Source organism: Henckelia pumila, chromosome 3 (assembly GCF_033568475.1).
Source record: "Henckelia pumila isolate YLH828 chromosome 3, ASM3356847v2, whole genome shotgun sequence".
NCBI lineage: Eukaryota > Viridiplantae > Streptophyta > Magnoliopsida > Lamiales > Gesneriaceae > Henckelia > Henckelia pumila.
In genome coordinates, this window is record NC_133122.1 from 42,551,225 (window position 1) to 42,571,511 (window position 20,287).

At 35.1% G+C, this 20,287-nt stretch overlaps 4 protein-coding genes across 9 annotated transcripts; 2 read left to right on the top strand and 2 right to left on the bottom strand.

Moving 5' to 3' along the window:
- Nucleotides 1-656: 656 nt before the first annotated feature.
- On the top strand, nt 657-2,705 carry LOC140891920 (probable E3 ubiquitin-protein ligase RHY1A). Of its 2 annotated transcripts, none has more exons than XM_073300614.1 (3): nt 657-1,083; nt 1,620-1,844; nt 1,994-2,705. In XM_073300614.1, the coding sequence occupies exons 1-3, from the start codon at nt 832-834 to the stop codon at nt 2,447-2,449; spliced, it is 933 nt and encodes a 310-aa protein (XP_073156715.1). In that variant the 5' UTR covers nt 657-831; the 3' UTR covers nt 2,450-2,705. The 2 variants fall into 2 exon arrangements, with proteins under 2 accessions (XP_073156715.1, XP_073156716.1); XM_073300615.1 differs by having other exon boundaries at nt 660-1,083; nt 1,620-1,810; nt 1,990-2,705.
- A 332-nt stretch (nt 2,706-3,037) lies between these two features.
- On the bottom strand, nt 3,038-4,944 carry LOC140892587 (uncharacterized). The gene is made up of 2 exons (XM_073301531.1): nt 4,582-4,944; nt 3,038-3,466 (listed from the first exon to the last, which is right to left on the bottom strand). Exons 1-2 carry the CDS (start codon nt 4,870-4,872, stop codon nt 3,347-3,349), a joined length of 411 nt encoding a protein of 136 aa, XP_073157632.1. The 5' UTR covers nt 4,873-4,944; the 3' UTR covers nt 3,038-3,346.
- Nucleotides 4,945-7,409: 2,465 nt separating this feature from the next.
- On the top strand, nt 7,410-14,808 carry LOC140887822 (protein DWD HYPERSENSITIVE TO UV-B 1). 5 transcript variants are annotated; one of them, XM_073295326.1, is made up of 11 exons: nt 7,410-7,592; nt 7,778-7,844; nt 7,943-7,979; nt 8,694-8,947; nt 9,730-10,333; nt 10,638-11,303; nt 11,960-12,400; nt 13,376-13,570; nt 13,845-13,901; nt 14,282-14,344; nt 14,453-14,806. In XM_073295326.1, exons 4-11 carry the CDS (start codon nt 8,733-8,735, stop codon nt 14,534-14,536), a joined length of 2,325 nt encoding a protein of 774 aa, XP_073151427.1. In that variant the 5' UTR covers nt 7,410-7,592; nt 7,778-7,844; nt 7,943-7,979; nt 8,694-8,732; the 3' UTR covers nt 14,537-14,806. The 5 variants fall into 5 exon arrangements, with proteins under 5 accessions (XP_073151427.1, XP_073151422.1, XP_073151424.1 ...); XM_073295321.1 differs by lacking the exon at nt 7,943-7,979; XM_073295323.1 differs by lacking the exon at nt 7,943-7,979 and having other exon boundaries at nt 9,730-10,315; nt 10,641-11,303.
- A 754-nt stretch (nt 14,809-15,562) lies between these two features.
- Nucleotides 15,563-19,539, bottom strand: LOC140890514 (uncharacterized). The gene is made up of 6 exons (XM_073298363.1): nt 19,205-19,539; nt 18,504-18,709; nt 17,603-17,885; nt 17,028-17,135; nt 16,278-16,525; nt 15,563-15,813 (listed from the first exon to the last, which is right to left on the bottom strand). The coding sequence occupies exons 1-6, from the start codon at nt 19,424-19,426 to the stop codon at nt 15,726-15,728; spliced, it is 1,155 nt and encodes a 384-aa protein (XP_073154464.1). The 5' UTR covers nt 19,427-19,539; the 3' UTR covers nt 15,563-15,725.
- Nucleotides 19,540-20,287: the final 748 nt, after the last annotated feature.

Here is a 20,287-nt window from a genome sequence, read left to right on the forward strand (position 1 = left end):
ATATCCGTTTAATTAAGTTAATTGCATGCCTAAGTTCTGTTTAGTAGGTGATCCAGGTAAGAGTCACTACAATTTTTAAACGACATTTTCCAACACCATCTATGTCTGAAGAATTACGAATGTAACTAAAAACATCTGGGCTTCTTGTTGTAAGTTCTTCCAAATAAGAGATTTTTTTAACCAGATAAGTTCTTTTGTTTATTTTTCAAAAGGGTTGACTCCGAAAGGAACCCCATGCATCCCACATAAGTCAAAGACACATTGACTCACACTAGGCGTTAAATCGATGGATGTGCACGAGCGGCAGGTATTTGAGGGAGAGAACAACATGACCAACCTTCAAAGCATACCCCACAATATTTCAGCAGAAAATATGCACGATAATTGATATGCTAGGTTTAGGTATATGAGATTAGAAAAATAAGTACACCAAATCGAATAAGAGAATCATCTCACAAAATTAAGTTTTTAGACAATCTTGTAAAAATTATCATGTCATAAAATGGAAGTACATGGAATTAAATTTTCTAACAAAAAAAAATAGAGAGAAACATTATCATTGTATGGATATATATTATTGTTATTATAAAAACCATACTACATACATCAACATATGACACCTACAAAGATTCAACAAATAAAAATATATTTAACCGATCTTAATAAATATTAAAATCTAAGTTGTATTCATGTTGATTTCATCGAGGCTTTATCCTCCACCATCTTTCCTCCAAATTTATTTATATATTATTATACATAAAAGTTGTTTGAAATTGTTCTTGAAAAAGCAAAAAGGTTGTTTGAAATTGTAAAGCAAATTTGGAATTTTGTATGCCGAGGGCTGCAGAATTATTCCACACTAGGAGGTCTCGAATCAGTCGGGATTCGGATCCGTCTGACGCCGGCTCGGATTCCGGTTCCTCGCGCCTCCTCGATCGGCGCAGCCGCCTCCAGCGCCGCCCTCACAGCAGCAACACGGCCCGTGGTCGACTCGATCCCAACGTCGTCTGCGATCCGCTGCGCCGCGTTCCACTTCAACCGGGGCAACCACCTCAACTTCGCTCTTCTCATCAGCCTCGTAGTGTAAGATTCTCTCTCTGATATTAGTTTCGCTTTTGAATTGGACAGCTAAAGCTTATGTTGAGTGTGATTTGTTTTCAAATTATTGGCAGAAAGATGAAAATTCTTAAAATTTGACGTCCTTTGCTAACTCGTGACCATCCTTTTGATAACCGGCTCTTAACAAAGAATTAGCGCTAGTAATGAATTCAAACTGTGATTTCACGGTTCTAATGTCCAAAATTAGTATAATGAAAGTTGAGCTGTCAATACTGAATTTTTACGTAATCAAACTTCAGAGTATTCTTGCTCCAGTGATTGCGCTCTGCCGACATACACCTACACCTGGCTCTTCTGTCCACTTACCTGAAACACTCAAAATGTTTTCAGGGCAAATCTTGACCTGCCAATTACTGATCTTGCTGGACTTTGGAATCTGAGATCTGAATCATGATACGACATACTAGAGTTCAAGATGTGTATTCAAGCAATCAGGGGTCTAGTTGTCTGAGGGACTGTTGTTTTGCATGTTCTGATTTGCTCTTCTTTAACATGCTCAGGAACGTGAATTGATTCGGCCTGAACTTGATGTCATTCAATCTTCTTCAGGGGATGTTACCCATGTTGAAAATCGAAACAACTCTTGGGATAGAGCGAGATTTAGCGGAAATGATCGACTTCCGGGAGCTGTGCTTCTTGCTAGAGAAAGGCTTTTACAAAGGTTGGGTGCTGTCACACTCTCCAGTGGCAGGTTGGTTGTGTATGATCCAAACATGAATAGGCAGGTTGACCATGAATGTGTAATCTGTTAAAACTCCCGAGCTCCTCTTTTGAATTATTCTTTCCCACCAATTGGGGCTTCCACTGATAGGTAGTCGTTTAATATTCCTTAGTTAAGAATTAAGATCACTATGTTATCTTTCTTCACAGGCAGAGTGATCGGAGTTCATCGAGCCCTCTCCATAATGACTTGCTCATCGGAGATGAACTTGGGCACGTGGACGCCGGAGATTGGGAAACAGGCATATCTAGAGAATGGACAACCACAGTCGACTCTGCAAACAATGTGATCAACCAAGAAATAAGGACGAAACCTCCAGGACTGGCTCAAGATATATTGAACTGTTTGCACGTGGAGGTGTACTGTATGCCGCAAGAAGGTGATGAAAAAGACGACACATCAAGGGCATCAAGGGAATGTAGCATATGCCTAGAGCGTTTCACAGAGGGAGACGAGCTGATGTGGTTACCATGTGGACATAGGTATCATGTTTGTTGCTTGGATCCTTGGGTGAGGAACTGCGGGGACTGCCCATATTGTCGCCAGGGTATTGCCGTAAATATGGATGGAGCTTCGGGAACGCATCAGGCCTCAGGTCTAGCCGGTTGAAGGCCCGTAGCCGGGTCCTAATACCTTCATGCTTATTCCTGAGCACCAGGTGGTGTTTTTCAACCTTCAGACAGACGTCAAACTGGAATATTGTAACCTAGCGCTAAAGTTTTCTTCTTTGCACTTCGATCCACGGTCGGAAATGTTACTGTATTATTGTATATAGTTTATCTGATGGAAGGAACGTGTTTTTTGATCTGATCGGAACTTGGAAGTACTCTCTTTGTTGGATATAATAGTGATATTTTTGCTTGAAAGCAGCAAACTTCGTTTAGGTTCGTAAAGTATTGATTTATATCGTTAAATAAATAGATATATAAACCATCGAAAATTATGAATGTGACACATATTTACATGAGTTCTAAATTAAAATAAATTTCAATTTAGTATATCAAGTATCAACTATTCATAATTTTCAAACCGAGATATCACCTAATATAATTTATTTATTTTTATATATTGCTTGTAGGATTGGGTATCCAGAAAAAGAGTAACCAAAAATGTGGATATCTCCTTTTAACGAATCAAAACATGCTATCCAACTAAGTTAGAAAAACAGCACATAGATCCATGTGCAGACCTAGCCAGTAATAAGAACGGATATAGATAATATATGTAGTCAATACGAGTATTTTGGACCTCAAAGCCTACAAGCAAATCCGAAGGACAAAATGAGCCAATCCCAAAAACCACGGGGAGAGACGTCGCGCGATATCAGTTTCAATTGTTGATTGATCTTGAGACAAAAGTACTACAAAATTAGTCTATAAAAAGGAAAGATCTGCTTGTCTTAGCCATTTTTGCGCAAGAGTGATCCATCAACCAACAAGTAACCCGCATGTACAAAAAAGATTGATTTCATAGCAAGATGCAGAGCAATTCTCCGTCGTCCATAGTTCACTTAAGAAAGTGAGGGCTTATCAAACCAGCAATCTCGAGGAACCCAACTCGATCCTTTCCTCCGAAAATTTTCTTTAGCTTCTCATCACAGACGATGACCTTCTTATCTGCAGCATCCTAGAATGAAGTGAGAAACAAAGTTAATTCTTCTTCAATTATATATGACACTTGAAATCACAATGTTTCCTAATTGTTTACTTGAAATAAAAAGATACAGGTCGAATCAAGAATTTCATATAGGTAAAAGTGAAATCGATATCCGGTTTCTCAACTCCTTGATATTGTAAGTATCATCATATAACTTTCAATTCCAAACTAGTTGGAAATAGAATTGACTGCATGCAACCTGAAATCATAAGTTCATAACATCAATAATCCAAAATCACTAAATTCGTGATAAATATTTGTGTACAAGTAAAGTCTCAAATCCTTGATATCAGAAAGAAAATTCAAAGCCAATCTTGCTCCAGGGTATAAGACTAATAGAATACTATGTCCTGCCACTGTATACTAAGCTATCTTTGCTAACAGAAAAACTGGACAGCCATACAAATCCTGTAATTGCTCAAACTGACATAACGGAAGAAAGACCTATAGCTGACTTGTAAATGAACAAGATATGAACAGAGTCCAATGTGTCAATGCAATTGCTAGGCCTCCAGCATAGTCCATAGAGTTAACTAGATCAATGTCATCCAAGTATTCCTATATCTCTATGCAATTCAGCAGCAGAACCTGAATTTTTGTTTTAAAAAAAATAAACGGGGACGATTGCCCTGTAAGCCACCATGTGGCTCTGTCACTGCCATTTGTCATGGTTAATTGCCAAATACCGAACAAAAATCTACTTAAACCAATTTTTTTTCGACCCCATATAAACTACAGCTGCTGCTGGTATGCTGCCTTCAGTATGTAAATTGCAAATGGAAATAGTGGCGACAAGAAGTTGGAAAAAACACATAAAAATGCAAACACACAGATTCCCATACTATATACAAATCAGAAGGTCATGAATATCAACACAATAAAAACTACATGGTTCCATTCTTAATCAAAACATATACACCAAGTCAAAGCATAAAAAAATAAATAGTTGGCAAAATAATCCACTTCTTCACAATCATACAACTATGCGAAGCAAAAACTTATCCATAAGAGTAGAATGTAAATGTATAAAATAACATGACATTGGTATTAACAGACGAAATTTTGGAGAAAATAAACGTATATACCTGAAGGCTGTGTTGTTTGATGTAAGCCCAAATCTCTTTAAGAGCTTGCGTACGAGGAATCTCAGGGACCCCGCCGAGGAAGGCCTGCATTTCCGGAGACACTCGGCGAGGCTTCATTATCCCCCTGGGCTCGCGATTCTTAGTTTCAGCTGCCGGCTTTGATGCCGCCGAAATCGTCATCGAGCGAATGTGAAGGGGAAAAGTTCTCGCAACCGCAGAAGATGAAGACTTCACAAACGACAACGTTTCTCCTGCGATGAAACTCGAGATGGCACCAAACGGAATCGCCATTTTCTCAGCACTGGAAATGGAATATGAAAGGGGGAGGCGTTTTCAAAGCGGTGGAAGCAGATAAGACCTGAAGAAGAAAGTGGGCAAAAACTTATCTTAAATATTTCATAAATTCCAAAAAAATTATATATATGAAAGTTTTTATATTTAACATAAAATTAAAATCTTATACAACGAAATTAAATCGTTTGATTTGAGTGAGATGATAAATAATCCATAGATAAGTAATATAATGTAAATTAAAAATAAAAAAAAATAGTTAATATATTATTTGATTTGATGAATAGATTATAATTTATTTGATTTAATTGATGTAAAATTATTAATTAATAAATAAATAAATAATATGACGAAAATAATGCGAAATTAATTGGAATAAGTTACACATAGATTAATAATACATCAAACCAAACAATGTCTTATATGATTATTATTATTATATTGTATAAGGGTTCATTAACTAGAGACATTAAAATAGGTTGGTCCATCGGATTGCCAGTAGCCTCTCATCAAATAATTGGATTGGGTTAGTAATTTTTCAGTCACAGATGGTGAGTTGTGATAGTTTACTAGTCAAGCTGACTCACTTAGGTAGTGTTTTGGAGAGTTTTTAGGAAGCACTTATCAACTTTTTTTTTACAAAATTTTGAAATTTTGTGAAATTTTGTTAAGCAAAAGCTGATAAATGTTTTCTAAAAGTATTCCCAAACACTATTTTAATATAACTGAAAAATAACCATGTCACTTTGTCTTTCAAATAGGTAGTTTGGTACACTACCGGTTTGGCTTTATGATGTTGTAATTCAAAACCGACTATCTTAATGTTCTTGTTTGTTTAAAAAAAAAAAAAAAAAAAGTAGTTTGAGTTGGAAAATGTTCAACATAACCAAATGGCGGACTGACCCGTCTTGTCTTACCAATTGATGGGCCGTGACCAATAATATTAATAAAAAATATGAAGGAATCCTTAATTTTAAAATAATAAAAAATAGGATTTTTTTATAGTAATTTTTTTAAAAAAAATATTTCAAACTACCTCTTGACAGCGGACGCTGACAGCATGGTACCAACCCTTTTTTTAAAAAAAAAAAAAAAACTTATTTATTTAATTTCTTCATGTGATAAAATGTTAAAATTAAACTTGAATGTATCGGAATACTTAAGCTATTTAATTTAATACTTGGCTAAATTCAAGAAAAGATATTTTATATGCACTAATTGATTTTTTTTAACATGGATTAAATTATTTTTTATTATAAATAATTTTCAAATTATAATACCAAAATTAAAAATAATTTTAAAATTATAGATTGATGCTTTGATCTCATGCTTATTCCACTTTTTAAAAGTATCTATTAATCACATATATATTTTTAATATCTATTAGCCAAGTATTAAATAGCTTGAGTCTTTCAATACATTTAAGTTTGATTTAATATTTTATCACATAAGGAAATTATAATAAATAAGTTAAAAAATAAAAGAAAAGAAAGAAGGGTTGCTTGCCTCAAACAGCCAATATACTTAGGGGTGAACATTCGGTTAATTCGGTAAAAAACCGAACCGAATTAACCGAATTGCATTTTGGTTAACCGAGCCGAGCCGAATTTATACTAAAACCGATTTAACCGAACTGAATTAAACCGAATTAACTGATTTTTTTTAAAAATTAAAAAATTAAAAATTTTATGAAATTAATAATTTAAATATGATATTTTTATCATTATAAAAATATATTGAGCTTAAAAAATTAAAATAAGAAAAATTAAGTAAAATATTAAATATAAAAACATTTAAAATATATTATAAATTATATATAAGGCCTAATAAAAAAATTCAAAATTTAATTATTTATAATTCGGTTAACCGAATTAACCGAATTTTTTTTAAAAAATCGAAAACCGAAAACCAAACCGAATTAACCGAAATTTTATAACATAAAAACCGAATTTTCGAATTAACCTAACCGAATTTCCGAATTAATTCGGTTCGATTTCGTTCAGTTAATTCGGTTTAACCGAAATTTTGCTCACCCCTAAATGTACCATGCTGGCACAGCGGATGCTGCAAAAGCTGCAAAGTCTGAAGTTCTATGCTGGCAGATGTGCAGTGTAAGTGTTTATCTGCCTAAATCAATGGTTCTTAGATGATCTTCAAATCAAATCAATTGATAATCTTCAAATCAAATCAATTGATATGCAGATCAATTTGGACCATTGATCTGTCTAGCAACCCCAAGAGCAGCATAAAACTTTCCCTGTTGTCAATGAGGCAATGTTCTTTAAATTTTTGAAATCATCTTCGAATCAAATTAATTTTGAATTTTTTAAAAAATAAGTTATTTAAAAAAAAACCTAAAAAATTATCATGTTTGGATAAAATATATCAACCGTATAAATTGCAAAAGTGTACTAGTGGAAATAAAAATAAATTTTGATTAAAAAAAATTTCAATTCACACCAATGTCTCATTACCTGCTTGTATAATCGAATCTAAGAATTTCAATAGCCATAGGACTGTAAAGCCATAACAACAATAATACAAGGGCCGAATGAGAGTTTAATGAAAAATTGTCATCACACCAATTGAAGAACCCAAACAAGAATCCCCCAGAAACCATTTACTTTGGGCTTGTCTTAGTAATGATCGCAAAGAGCATTGATTTTCCACAAATTCTCAAACATCGCCATGACCACAGATATCGGCACCTTGGAGAAAAGGTAGTTTTAATCTATTGGTTTCGAAATTTATTTATTTATATGTTTGTTACCTGATTTGTAATGCTTACATAAAAGACTGAGATTGAGCTATTTATCGTCCGGGCAAAACAAAATCCTGTTGCGGCTTCTACTGTTTTTAGTTCCATGCTTCAGCTGTGAAGTTCGTTTCTTGGCACCATTTTCAGGTACTTTGATGCTTGCAAGAGGCTAGAAATTCCGCCGAATAAGTCAGTCGTGGCAGCGTTATTCAAGGTCTGACACAACCGCGGGTTATCATTTTCTGGTGCACCATTGTGTTTTAAATGTTTTCAATTTTGGTATTTGATGTTATACGATGACCTTCTGTGTAGTGGACAATATGCAAGTTTGGTGGCCACAAAATTGACAGTAAGATGTTTGTAATTAAATTTGCATTTACCCAAAATTATGATGTGACATCAGGAGGAAAAAATAAAGTGAGAAGTGTGATATTAATCACCAGCATCGTGACACCTTACTGTCATGCTCTCTATATTCCTGTGGATGTTAGTTTGTCACTAAACATCCCTTCAAATACCACTCTTTTTTCAAGCTTCTTTGCGGAAGAGTGGGGTTTCATAACCCATGGCAGCCTGGCCATGCCATGTTATCCGTCTATCTCACGTTGAACAAGGGAGATTCAGCGTATTTAAAAGCTTTGAGTGAACTGAGATTTTACAGTCGCACATTAACTGCACGATGTGCTACTGTCAAAGTTCAGGAAGATTTTGGAAGTAGCCATTTGCTTTTCTTTGATGGTAGTTTAGCTACACAATTATGCCTCCTGTTTCTATTAATTAATTTAAGGGATCTGTTGAAATGGAAGATTCAGAAATGCTTCTAAAACTAAAAGGAAGGTTTTGTTTTGATAGGCCATTTATTGTTTGGTATAAGATAAATTTTGACTGAAGAGAGCTATTTCATTCAATATGTGGAATTTATTTTCTATAGAACGATACATGTTCTGTTTTATATGCTATCTTAAACTTCATTTTTTGTATTTTTTGACTCTGGGGGTATTCATTTGCTATTGTTGATAGTCAAAGACTAATTCTGATCAGTCATCCTATCTTTCTAACACAGGTCAAGATCAAGAAAGCTCGCCATGAGTTATCAAGCCTCATGGTTTCAATAGATGACTTGAAGGATGTTGATTTTTACCCACTCCTTGATCTATTAACAGAAACTGATTCTTCTGAGATTGATGTAGTTGACTTTGTAAATAGTCCTTCATGTGTACTGAATGGTGAATATGTTTATCCATTGCTGCATGCTGTCAACAAAAAGCTTCGAGTTGTCGATATCCATGATACGTCATTTGGAAAGGATTTTTTGCTGTAAGTGGTGGTTTCTTTAGACTCCTTCCAGTTATTCTCTTTAATACAATTTTCATGCTAAGAGGAATTGATTTCTGTCTACTTTCATCTACTGATGCTGAATGGAGTTCCCTAGGAATTGTGCACCAACAAATTGAGACAAGGCTTTGACTATCTTTCTGTTAGCTTAGAAATAAAAGTGCTAAAACTTGATCAATACCTGTTAATTTAATAGATAATTTAATAGACTTGTTTTTTCCCTCCAAAGGACCAAAACTGAACTGGCCAGACCACTTGCGAGTAAGAATTTGGAGGTGTCTTATCAATTCGAGTAATGATCTTTATCTTTGGCATAATGTATGAATTATGATCTGTTCGTCATTAACTCTGGTTTCTATTTGAAGCGATTGTTTTAACTTTTAAGAGCACATTTCATTGTTGTGGCCTTGCAAAGTGCCTTGAGTGTTGTATTTTGAAGTATGTAGTTTATGTCGTGAGCCTGCAACACGTTTTGGCACATCAATATTCCCTTTTAATTACTTGAGACTTGCGATGTGACAAATATAAAATTGCTACTATATTTGAGAAAATCGTATGTTTTTTATTGGTGTAATTTTATCTTAAATGTTCTGCATTTCAATTTCACTCATGTTGTAGACTGTCTCCAGTGCACCCACATAAATCACAGACTAAGAGGCAAGAGCACACACTTTTGCTTCATGTCGATGTCTTTTTATCTGCTAAATAAATGGGTTTATTGCTCCATTTATCTGCACTCACTATTCTAAAATTTTATTTCCCAGGTATCTTTCTCAGCGAGGCTTAGCCTGCCAAGTCCTAAACCTAAGATCATCCCATTTCCGAAAACTGAATATGGTTGGAAACTTCGAGCGGATGTGCACCCTTAACCTGGATTTCAGTACTTCACTTTCTAGTTTTCGAGAGGATTGTTTTTCCTGTATGCCAAATTTAAGGTTTCTTTCATTGTGTGAGACAAGAATCGGAAACCTGTGGACAACTAGTGCAGCATTAGCCAAACTCCCTTCCCTAGTTGAACTTCGATTTCAAAACTGTGTGTCCTACAGTGACATGAAGTGCTTTCATGCATCATTAGGAAATGAAAACAATGAAGACATTTGTTCAAGTTTCATAGACTTTGCCCTTCACATTGACTTGCCTCTGCCTAGTGGTGAAGTTTTTCCACATTTACAATCAAATATCGAAGATGAAGCTATAAATGATGATGATGATGATGATTATATAATTCAGGACACAGGGAGCGTGAATGAATATTCTTCAGATAACAGTGAGGTGGATTTTTCATGTCATCGTCAGGACCTTGGTTTCATGGAACTCTCGCCCAATAGACCTTTTGGGTGGGATGATCTGGTAGATATGAACAGTGAGGTACTAAAAACTTTCAAGTGTTGCTTAAGTAGTGGACATACTTTTTCTTTTCCTTTGTATTTTAATTGGTGGGAGGGGGAACAAATTCAAGATAACTAATCATACTACAAATTTGGATCCGTTTGATTCTCTTCCAATTCACGTAGCTTTATGAGAAATCATGACTAAACTTGGGTATTCTGTTGACCGTTATGGTCTCCGCCAAATAATGTTTTAATTCTAAAGTACTTAAATTACATTAAATCAATATTTGTTACGAAAGGGGCATATTTAAGAATCATAATGTGGTTTTATTATGTCATAGCAGATCTCCTTTGGCACACAGGACATGCAGGATGAACATCTGTTATATGATAGATTGGTCAACTTTAGAAATATGTCATGTATTTTGCCGAAGAAATACGTTTCTCGTCATGCATCTCCAATATGCTATGAGAAACATTATAGAGAATACATGATAGCTTCATTATCAAACCTGAAAGTTCTTGATAATTTGCCGATTGGAAAGGTGGACAGGGAAAAAGCCCATGGCGTCTTCACACGTCACTTCGAATACCTACCGTATAACCGGAATTATAAAGAAAGTGTTGTTAGTGTGTTAAGAAATCGTGAGATTGGAGCAAATTTCCCTTGTAAGCACGCCTCGAAAAAAAGGTTGTCCTCATCATATGGAAAGTCTCAGTATTTATATTCCAGGTCTTTATCGGCGGCCAAAATGGGATCTTCGGAATGGCCTAGCTTACATCCACTCTCCATTACAGGCAGTGTATTCAGAGATGAAAGGAGAAACTTTCGTCCTAGGCAATTTGAGTACCATCCATCAGACTCAAGCCTTATGGCTGTTGGAACCCTGGATGGTGAAGTTGTTGTTATAAACCATGAAAGTGATAAGATTGTCAATTACATTCCATCACTTGGAGCTATGAATAGTGTCTTGGGAATATGTTGGCTAAAAAAGTATCCTTCTAAGGTATGTCGCTGTCCTTGTGGCATTCAAAGTACCATTGGACATCTAAGAAACATTATCCAAGAATGTCAATCATTATCTACTCAGCATTCTGCAGCTACAGTCGCTAACAATAGTTTTAAATGGATAATTAAAAATTATTTCTAAAGGCCCCTGATTCTCTGATTACTTCAATCAATATCATATGGAATTTTTCATGCTTATGGCTGTATTTTAGTTTAATCTCCAATATGTTGCATCTTTCCACCAGCATCAAATGTAATATACTATAATCTTTTTCTATATCTGAAACTATTGGGAGGCAATAAGCTAGAGAGGCTGATGCTGTTACATCCGTTAAGTTTGTTGTGCTCTAGCAGAGCTCCCACTGCAATAAATCTCTGTTGTTTTACTTTTTCCTGGTTAAGCCAATTATGGATTTCGTGTAAAACGGTACGCTCATGGGAGAATCGAGAAGGTTTCTGACTATTTGAAGATATTCATCACGTGCTTGGACTTTGTGAAAAATGATACTATAATCTACAAGAGGTCTTCATTTGGTGATACTCATTGCTTAACTTGCATGAGATGTAAATTTATTGCTGGCTACGATTTGAGTTTCATGCTTGGGTGTCCATATTGTCTTTCCTCACCTCATAAATCGAATCTTTGCATGTCAGCTAATTGCTGGTTCTGACAACGGTTCGCTTAGATTGTACGACATACAAAAGATGGCCATCACAAGTGGAGGCATTTATGACAGTCGTGGTTGTGTGATATTTGATGAGTTTGACCAGTTGACATCTGTTAATATCAACTCAACAGATGAACTGTTTCTTGCAAGTGGATATTCAAAACATGTTGCTTTATATGATATTAGCAGTGGAAGGCGTTTACAGATTTTTGCTGATATGCATCGAGAGCATATAAATGTTGTCAAGTTTTCAAATCATTCCCCATCTCTTTTTGCGACTTCGTCTTTTGATCAGGATGTTAAGATGTGGGATTTGAGACAAAGACCAAATCAACCTTGTTACACTGCTTCAAGCTCTCGGGGGAATGTAATGGTCTGCTTCTCTCCAGATGATCATTACCTCCTAGTTTCGGCTGTTGACAATGAGGTAACTTTATTGCTATTAGGTGGTGGAAGACTAATGTTGCATGTTTGTTAACAATGTGTTGTGGTATCTTGTTGGTTTAGATATAATTGATTTCAAGATTTAGAGGTCAAATGTGGATACAGTATTGTTGAGACAATGTGATTGAATCCATTTTGCTGTCACCATATAACGCGTATAAGATATATTGGTATCTAAAACAGAAGCCGATTATGCCGTGAATAGATTGGAAGATATTGTCTGATAGGGTGAAACTCTAAGGACCATATTAAATTTGTGTTTCCAAGATTTGGGGGTTTGGATAAAGAAAGGATTGAAAGGAACTTTTGAAGTGTCTCGATGCTGCAAAATTTCTCGTCACATGAAGAAACTAGTAGTCCAAAAATGATACCTTAGGCCTAGATTTTTCAGTATAGTGCTATCTGTTTTTATTTGCTAGTCAATAGTGATTTTCCGTATCTTAGATAATTTAGCTTCATTCTATAGTTAGGGTGGTGGAACGTGCAAAGTGCTGCCGAGATTGTTTGTAATGAAATATCTAAACTGGAGTGTCTCTGAATTTGGAGACTGGTTGGTCAAATGTTGTTTTGATTGGATAAAATGTAGTTGCTTTGAGTTTAGGCGCCACTTATGAATTCCGATATGACTGAGTGATACTTTATAGCACTATTAGAAGGCCTTTATTGTTGTTTGACACAAATTTGGCTTGGTATAGAACGAGGTTTGTGTAACCGAAACTCAAATGCATTGAAAATATGGATTCGGTGTACAAACAACAGCATGAAAATCAAATAACTTCATTAGTTATCGCAACTTTAAGACAAAATTCTACTTTGAACTGGAAATGTCACCTGTTTGTCTTTGTTATCCCAAAGAAAGTCCGGAAACATTTAGTCACAGCCGCAATCGGTATTAGAACACTTTCTGACCTACAATTCTGCTGCAAATTAATGATTAAATGTTGTCTATTATTGCTAGGTAAAGCAGCTGCTAGCTGTTGATGGGAGGCTTCATCTGGATTTTGGTATGGCTTCTACAGGAAGTTCTCAAAACTACACTCGTTCTTACTACATGAATGGAAGAGATTATATAATAAGTGGAAGTTGCGACGAACATGTAGTTCGTGTTTGTTGTGCTCAGACAGGGAGACGGCTCAGGGATGTATCACTGGAGGTACGCAAAGTTTCTTTCGACTCTTTTACCTGTGTGTTTGGTTTCACATTTCATGTGCATAATTATATACGGTAGACACCAATACACCATAACCCGATCTTTACATAAAAAGTGGGATTTTCAAGAAAAAAGTGGTACTTGCATGCTTCGTGTTCAATGACATGGTATCTGATGATTTTATTATCAATTTCTATGGCGCCTGAAGGTTTTATCGCATTACACCACCGCCTCCATCATGAATAATCTGATAAAACTTATTTGTTATCTTCGTCAGGGTAAAGGGGCAGGGACATCGATGTTTGTGCAATCTTTGAGAGGCGATCCTTTTAGGGTAATTCAACTCTCTCTTGTACCGACCCTTTGCATGTGTGTGTTTCTCTTTAGGCTGTCTCCTCACTTCATCAAAGTCAGGTCTTATATTCTCAAGTTAAATACTCTGGATTCATTAACTTCATCGAGTTTGGAGTACAATGTGAACACTCAAATTCAATACCTGAATGCATGCTTGAACTTTATGTTTCTCCTCGTGATAATTCCAACTAGGTATCAAGATAATTTAGGTATGCACAACAATTCCGTTGTGATTGTGTACTGCCAAGTTATGGGTATTGTATGTCAAAAGTTTCTGTTTGCAGGACATGTTTTTACTACACTTGCCTTTTTAGTGTCAGTTAGGAATTTGCAACGAGCATTTCTTGCTGTTGATTGCAGGATTTTAACATGAGCATTTTGGCTGCTTATATACGTCCAAGCTCAAATTCAGAAATCTTCAAGGTTAATTTTGTGTCTGTTGTTTTCTCATCTGTTCCTTTTTCCAAATGCGGGTGAATTATGGTCCTATTTGTTCTCCAGAAAGTTTGACGTGTTTCGGCATGCATGTAGGTTAATCTTCTAGCACCCAGTGACCATGAGAAAACGCACTCTTACGCGCAGCGACCTCACACAATTAATGGGATGGGTGGTTGACATTGCGCGCATAAATTTACTGCATAATGTAAATGGAATCTCAAGTAACCAACACAATGCCTAGTTCTTCTTTCTTGCATATTATTTCAGGTTTAGTTCAAGTTGTTTGTGTACTTATTTTTTCAATGGAAAAATCGAGGGAAATCGGAAGTATTTATCGAAATCAATTGGTGGATTCCCCTATTGAAACCTCTCCACAAGTTCCGTTTCTTGGGGATCGGTTTCATGGTTTTCCTATTTATGTGTTGTTTCTCTTGACTTGCGGGTTTCATCTTTTTTTGTTTTCTTGGTATGCTACGGACGAGGCACACACGATGTATCACTGTATGCATGTGTAGTATAATAAGTCAAAATTATGTAAATAAAAAATTGAGAAATAAGTTTATAAAGGGCTCCTGTAATTTTTTAATTGAAGATGTACCCTATAATTTCGATTTCCATTTTTTTTGGTGAAATGAATTAGTAATTTTATAGCCAGGTAAGCAATTTGACGTTGGTGTCAATACAGATGCGTAAAGTTTTATATACAGTCTGTAATATCAGTCCCAGTAAAGCTCCATCGTTCATCTGGACAAGCAGAAATAGTGCCTATTTTAGTCGATCTTACTGATGTTCAAGTGCGTTTCAATTTCCAATCTTAGTTGTTGGAAATTCATGTCGATCTTACTATGTTCGAGCCATGGATTTTAATATTTTATGATGACTAATGAGTTTTACATGTTTAATACTATGTTCCAAACAGTTGTCAAGTTTATCTATGTCGTATGATATATACAACATAAATAATTGGATAGACACATCAAATATACGAGAACCGTATCATATATTGATAAATTAATCAATTTATTTATGCTACATAACATGAGATACAATCTCAACTGATGTACGATAATCTTAATCATTTCTAGGTTGTGTTTGCAACCTTTAAAAAATAAGTGATTATCACTTATTTTTAGAGGTTGCAAACACTATCTTATCATTTATTTTTAGAGGTTTACCTTATATTACGTGAACCACATGAGAGTGTAATTTGAAAGACGAAAAGTGCAATCAATCGTGTTTTAAAGTTGTAATAAATACTCGATTCATTAATGGAACAAATAATATTTGCATATATTTACACATGAAACCCAGTGAAAGAAACTGAGAAAACTCATTTTAAACAGCTTGTATTTCTCCATTTGAATCATCAGTCTGCAACGTAAGACAATGACAGAAGCTCCATGAGCTCTAATCTGTACTCTAGGCCTCTAAGGTAGTGCCCCAGTAGCATGCACCTAATTGAAATCAAATGAAGGGGGGAAAAAGGAATTATAGGAATGCGAGAACTCGAAAAATCTCACATCAAAAGAACTAAAATATGACAGAATTGCATTGCATTGCATTGAGTGAAAATGCTATGTGAAAATAAACTATTTGATGCAAGCCAAGAAAACCATATATATAGTACATCCCTAGGGAAGCCGGACAATAAAAGATACATGAAGAAAACTCTTGTTTGTTGACCAGGTGCGTGATATAATACACATGATAGACTAGGTCCAATAGATTTGAGCTAGTTTGGCATACTGCAACACATGGGGTTTAGCAAAATCTGCTAAACCTGGAGTCCTGGACTATGTATGCTTCACAAGTAACTTGTCTTTTTATGAATAGAGCGAGTTAGCATACAATGACCACTTCTATATCCGACATTTCTAATATGCTATGAATCTATGGAGTAGGGAGTAGATATACTGACCAAAACAGCAGGCGTGCCAGATAATCGCGTGGTAGTGAAATTAGGGCCTGGAATTGAAGTGAACTGTTTTCAACAAGATCAACACAATCTCCTTCAGTTTCAACATTTATAGTTCCTGTGGAGTTGTTGCCACCAAGATCAGAGCCCTTTGAGTGCATCTTAGGAGAAAGGGTGGCTAAGAGACCATGAACTACTGAATGAATTGTATCCTTCAAATCTGGACAAGTTGGTTCTGACAACTCGGCTACCTGCTCACGAGAATTGCTTAATTATCACTAAAATTTATTACAAACTACAGAGAGAGGATTTAAGATTGAGGTCCAACTTTCTGGCATGGGTTCCTAGTCCCCAGTCATGGACTGGTCTTTTTTAGCACCATATAAGTATATACAAGCTAAACCCCCTGGCCATTGTGAGTTTTAACTGAACAAATATAAAACTTCCAAGCAAACAATAATATAATTCCAAACAGGATCTTCACAGAAGAGAACTTTATGTAGCTAAAGATTAAAGAATTTGAAATACCAAAAAAGAGTGTAAAATCAATGAGCAAAGATACATAAATATTATATACAATCAGTTATATGGGTTATTCATAGAAGAAATTCTCCTGAAAAATTAGATGGTAAGTTTTGATACCATAAAATGATATTTGCAGTAGTTTACCATCACATTGTACATTTGATGTTTAGTGTCATGGTTAAAAACATAGTCCATGTTGATCTTTGGAAAATAAACACCAAGTCTTACCATTTCAGGTTGCAAAGATCTTAAATAATCCAATAACTCGTTCTTTTCTTCCCCAACAAACTGTTGCATCTGGAGAGCAGCAGTTTTCCTCTTGGCTTCGTGGAGCTCCTGGTAAAGGCAAGATGAAGTTTTGAAATAAAAATGCATTGGAGTTGTACATTTGAAGCAACCGCCAATTAAAACTCGAGAAAAAATATTGATGGCAACAAACAACAAAAGTTATAGTGGGAGTGCTACTGAACACAAACACGAGATAATAAAGAGTAACAAAGTTCAACAATAGCATGCAGAAAAAATACTAAAAGAAACACTCAATATTTTCTGATATTTATTATTTAAAAACCTAAATCAAGCCAAACATGGTAGATAAAATGTTTCAAGTGAAGCATTGCATTGAAGCTGTTCCAATTTCATCTGCCAGCAGCAAATCCTTTTTACCAGATAAAAGATTGCTTTTAAGACCTATGTTCGTTCCCATATATTACTTAATCAAGTAGTCACAACAGTCAAATTCAAACCAATAGTTCATCCCATGATAATGCTGCACACCACAAATTTGAAAAAAAAATATATACCTTTTTCACAGAAGATAAATGAGAATGCAGTTTCAAAATATATTCTCGAGCTTCAGGGGTCATTTCACCAAAATCCAGAATGTTGGATGTGATATCTATTGTTGTCTCGGATGTAGACAATCTTTCTTGTCTGGATGTTCTGCTTGTTCCATTAGTTTTCAGAAGTGTCTCTTCCATTTCCAGTTTAGAATTTTCTTCAGAATGAGATTTATCAACATGTCCTTCATATATTTCAACATTTCTCTCAAGGCAAAGCTTATATTCAGCATTTCGTAGTGTATACCTACACAAAAAAAGGATGTCATATTGAAATTACCGAATTGTTTGGGGGGCATCATAGATAAGTACCCAATCAATTTAAGTTACATTTCACAATCTGGTCCTCTGAAAAGTGCATTTACGTGTTTCTTGAGGCTCCAGCATACATGCTTTGGAAGTGAAAACCATGTCAACACCAATCATTTCCATGCACAGTAAGATAAATAGATTATGTGTAACCGAGTTGATCGCCAGAAGCTTCTTTAACAAAGCATGCAATAAGATGGAATATTTGATCATGAAATTATGACACTCAATGCATTTCTTGTAGCTACTCATATATGTCAAACAAATTTGCTGCCTTAGAAAAAGCTAAACATAATCATGTCAAACAAATTTGCTGCCTTAGAAAAAGCTAAACATAATCATGTTTCTGCCATCTAAGAGATACAAAACTTAGAAATGACATTTCGATTGGTTGAATAATGCTTGATTGATTGCATAGAAAAGGATTAAAAAAACAGAGTATTGCTAGAAACATTGTATCATTAACTGCAGTTTTTATAAATTTTCTTCACACATTGTTTCATTTATTTAGTAAGATATTAGTAACGAGAGAGTCACTGAAAGAAAGTGGACATACCCTGTCATCATTGAAGAAATCAATAACTTGAAGACTGGTTCCCATAACGCTTCAACCACCACCTGAAATTGATCTGATGGAAGCAAACCCAACATGCTTGATATGGTCCTTTTCATGGCATCAATAGTGGTTGGAGGAACATCTTTCTGGATAAGGCTCACATCTAAGGGCTCTATCTCTTGTATCAGATTAAAGAGTGCTGATTTCTGAAACGTAAAAGATCATATTTTCAGGTTTCAGAGCTTATTGGACTAAACTTCTTGTTTTTCGTATATGCTTGATTATAAAATCGTCTACTAGAATAACATTGTTAAAGACTAGCTTCTCATCAATTCAAAAAATAAAAGAACAAGACAATTAAAAAGAACCACCATCAATACTTGTCTCGTATTTCGTTTATTACTATTTATTCAGCTAACTGATCAAACCCTGTGCTAAAAAAAAAAAAAAAACAGTGATTTAGCTTGATCCTTCCAAAGTTTCTACCATAAAAATCAATTAGCTTATAAAAATTGCATCGTGCACCAACCTCTTTCTTCAAGTTCAATTATCAATACTAATCAAGTTCATGACTTGAATCATCATACTGATAAAAAAAAATGACTCGACTTCACAACAATGGTCTTCTTCAATTTTTCTCATCACCATTTAAGATGAATTCAGATCCATTAAATTAATTAAATAAAACGATAAATCCTAACCTTGGACCGAGGACTTTCATCGGCGGCGCCAAACCCCCAATCAGGAGAAGAGGAAGGGGACGCAAACACCCGAGCTCTGAGACCTGGAGATTCACGAAAATTCCGAGAGAAACCACAGAAAGAAGAGGACAAAGCTGGGATAGAAAGAGGCGGTGAGGATGAGAGGCGGCGGCGGCGTAAGTAAGGGAGCGGAGGGGAGAGAAAGGAGGCGAAGGCTGCCATGGACAACCAATCACCGCCTTGCTTCTCTCACATATCGACGGAGAAAGAAGAAGCGTCTATATGCAATGCCCGCAGCTGAGACGATTGGATTGTATTCGTGTGGGCCCTCTGCAACTGCGCCAACCACGAACAATTAATTATTATTTTTTTTCATATATTCCCTAACCACGAATTTAAATGTCTGAACCGGGTTTACGTCGAAAATATTGTTTTAGTGTTTGGCAAAATAAAATTTCAAAACGGGATTCGTAATTGATATTTGATGAAATTTCATTTGAAATACTTATAAAACTGGTTTTCATGAAATTTGAGTTTATAAAAATAATTAAATTATTTTTAATAATAAATATATACACGTTAATTATAAATTTTCAGTTTTCTTCAAAATTTGTTTACAAAATATCATTTATATAAAATTTATACTATCAAATTCCAAAATATATTTAAAATTTCTGTCAAACATCAAAATAGAATTGCAATTCCATTTATTTAAAATTCAATTCTAAATCCAAATTCTATTTTTTAGGCATCCAAACACACTATAAATTTCAAGCAAGTTTTTCGAGTTTAAGCAAACGGTCGCTTAATCGAGCGTTTTAGAACCTTGTTTGTAATACAATGAGTTTCATAGTATTTGATGATTTGATAGGGTCAATTTAGTACTTTCTTTGTGAAAGCACGATATTATTTAAAATTTTATATAATTATTAATTTTTTTGTTTTAAGTTTTTGGACACGTATATACTCTTAAAATATATGTATTGATAGCGGAAGGTGTAATCAAAATTTGAAAGCATGGCGGCTTCTATACTTAAATTGAAAACATGTTGAGTAACTAGATGACTAGATCATTCTTTTTTC

Bases quoted from the DNA above. Each gene is read 5' to 3' on its own strand.
- LOC140891920 (XM_073300614.1), top strand. From the start codon at position 832: ATGCCGAGGGCTGCAGAATTATTCCACACTAGGAGGTCTCGAATCAGT. The intron at 1,084-1,619 runs GTAAGATTCTCT...TAACATGCTCAG, and splicing joins CTTCTCATCAGCCTCGTAGT to GAACGTGAATTGATTCGGCC. The intron at 1,845-1,993 runs GTTGACCATGAA...CTTCACAGGCAG, and splicing joins ATCCAAACATGAATAGGCAG to AGTGATCGGAGTTCATCGAG.
- LOC140892587 (XM_073301531.1), bottom strand. From the start codon at position 4,872: ATGGCGATTCCGTTTGGTGCCATCTCGAGTTTCATCGCAGGAGAAACG. The intron at 3,467-4,581 runs GTATATACGTTT...ACTTCATTCTAG, and splicing joins TCAAACAACACAGCCTTCAG to GATGCTGCAGATAAGAAGGT.
- LOC140887822 (XM_073295321.1), top strand. From the start codon at position 7,561: ATGACCACAGATATCGGCACCTTGGAGAAAAG. The intron at 7,845-8,693 runs GTCTGACACAAC...TTTCTAACACAG, and splicing joins TCGTGGCAGCGTTATTCAAG to GTCAAGATCAAGAAAGCTCG. The intron at 13,902-14,281 runs GTAATTCAACTC...TGTTGATTGCAG, and splicing joins TGAGAGGCGATCCTTTTAGG to GATTTTAACATGAGCATTTT.
- LOC140890514 (XM_073298363.1), bottom strand. From the start codon at position 19,426: ATGGCAGCCTTCGCCTCCTTTCTCTCCCCTCCGCTCCCTTACTTACGC. The intron at 16,526-17,027 runs GTAAGACTTGGT...TCTCGTGAGCAG, and splicing joins GATCTTTGCAACCTGAAATG to GTAGCCGAGTTGTCAGAACC. The intron at 15,814-16,277 runs GTCAGTATATCT...GATTTCAATTAG, and splicing joins CTGGCACGCCTGCTGTTTTG to GTGCATGCTACTGGGGCACT.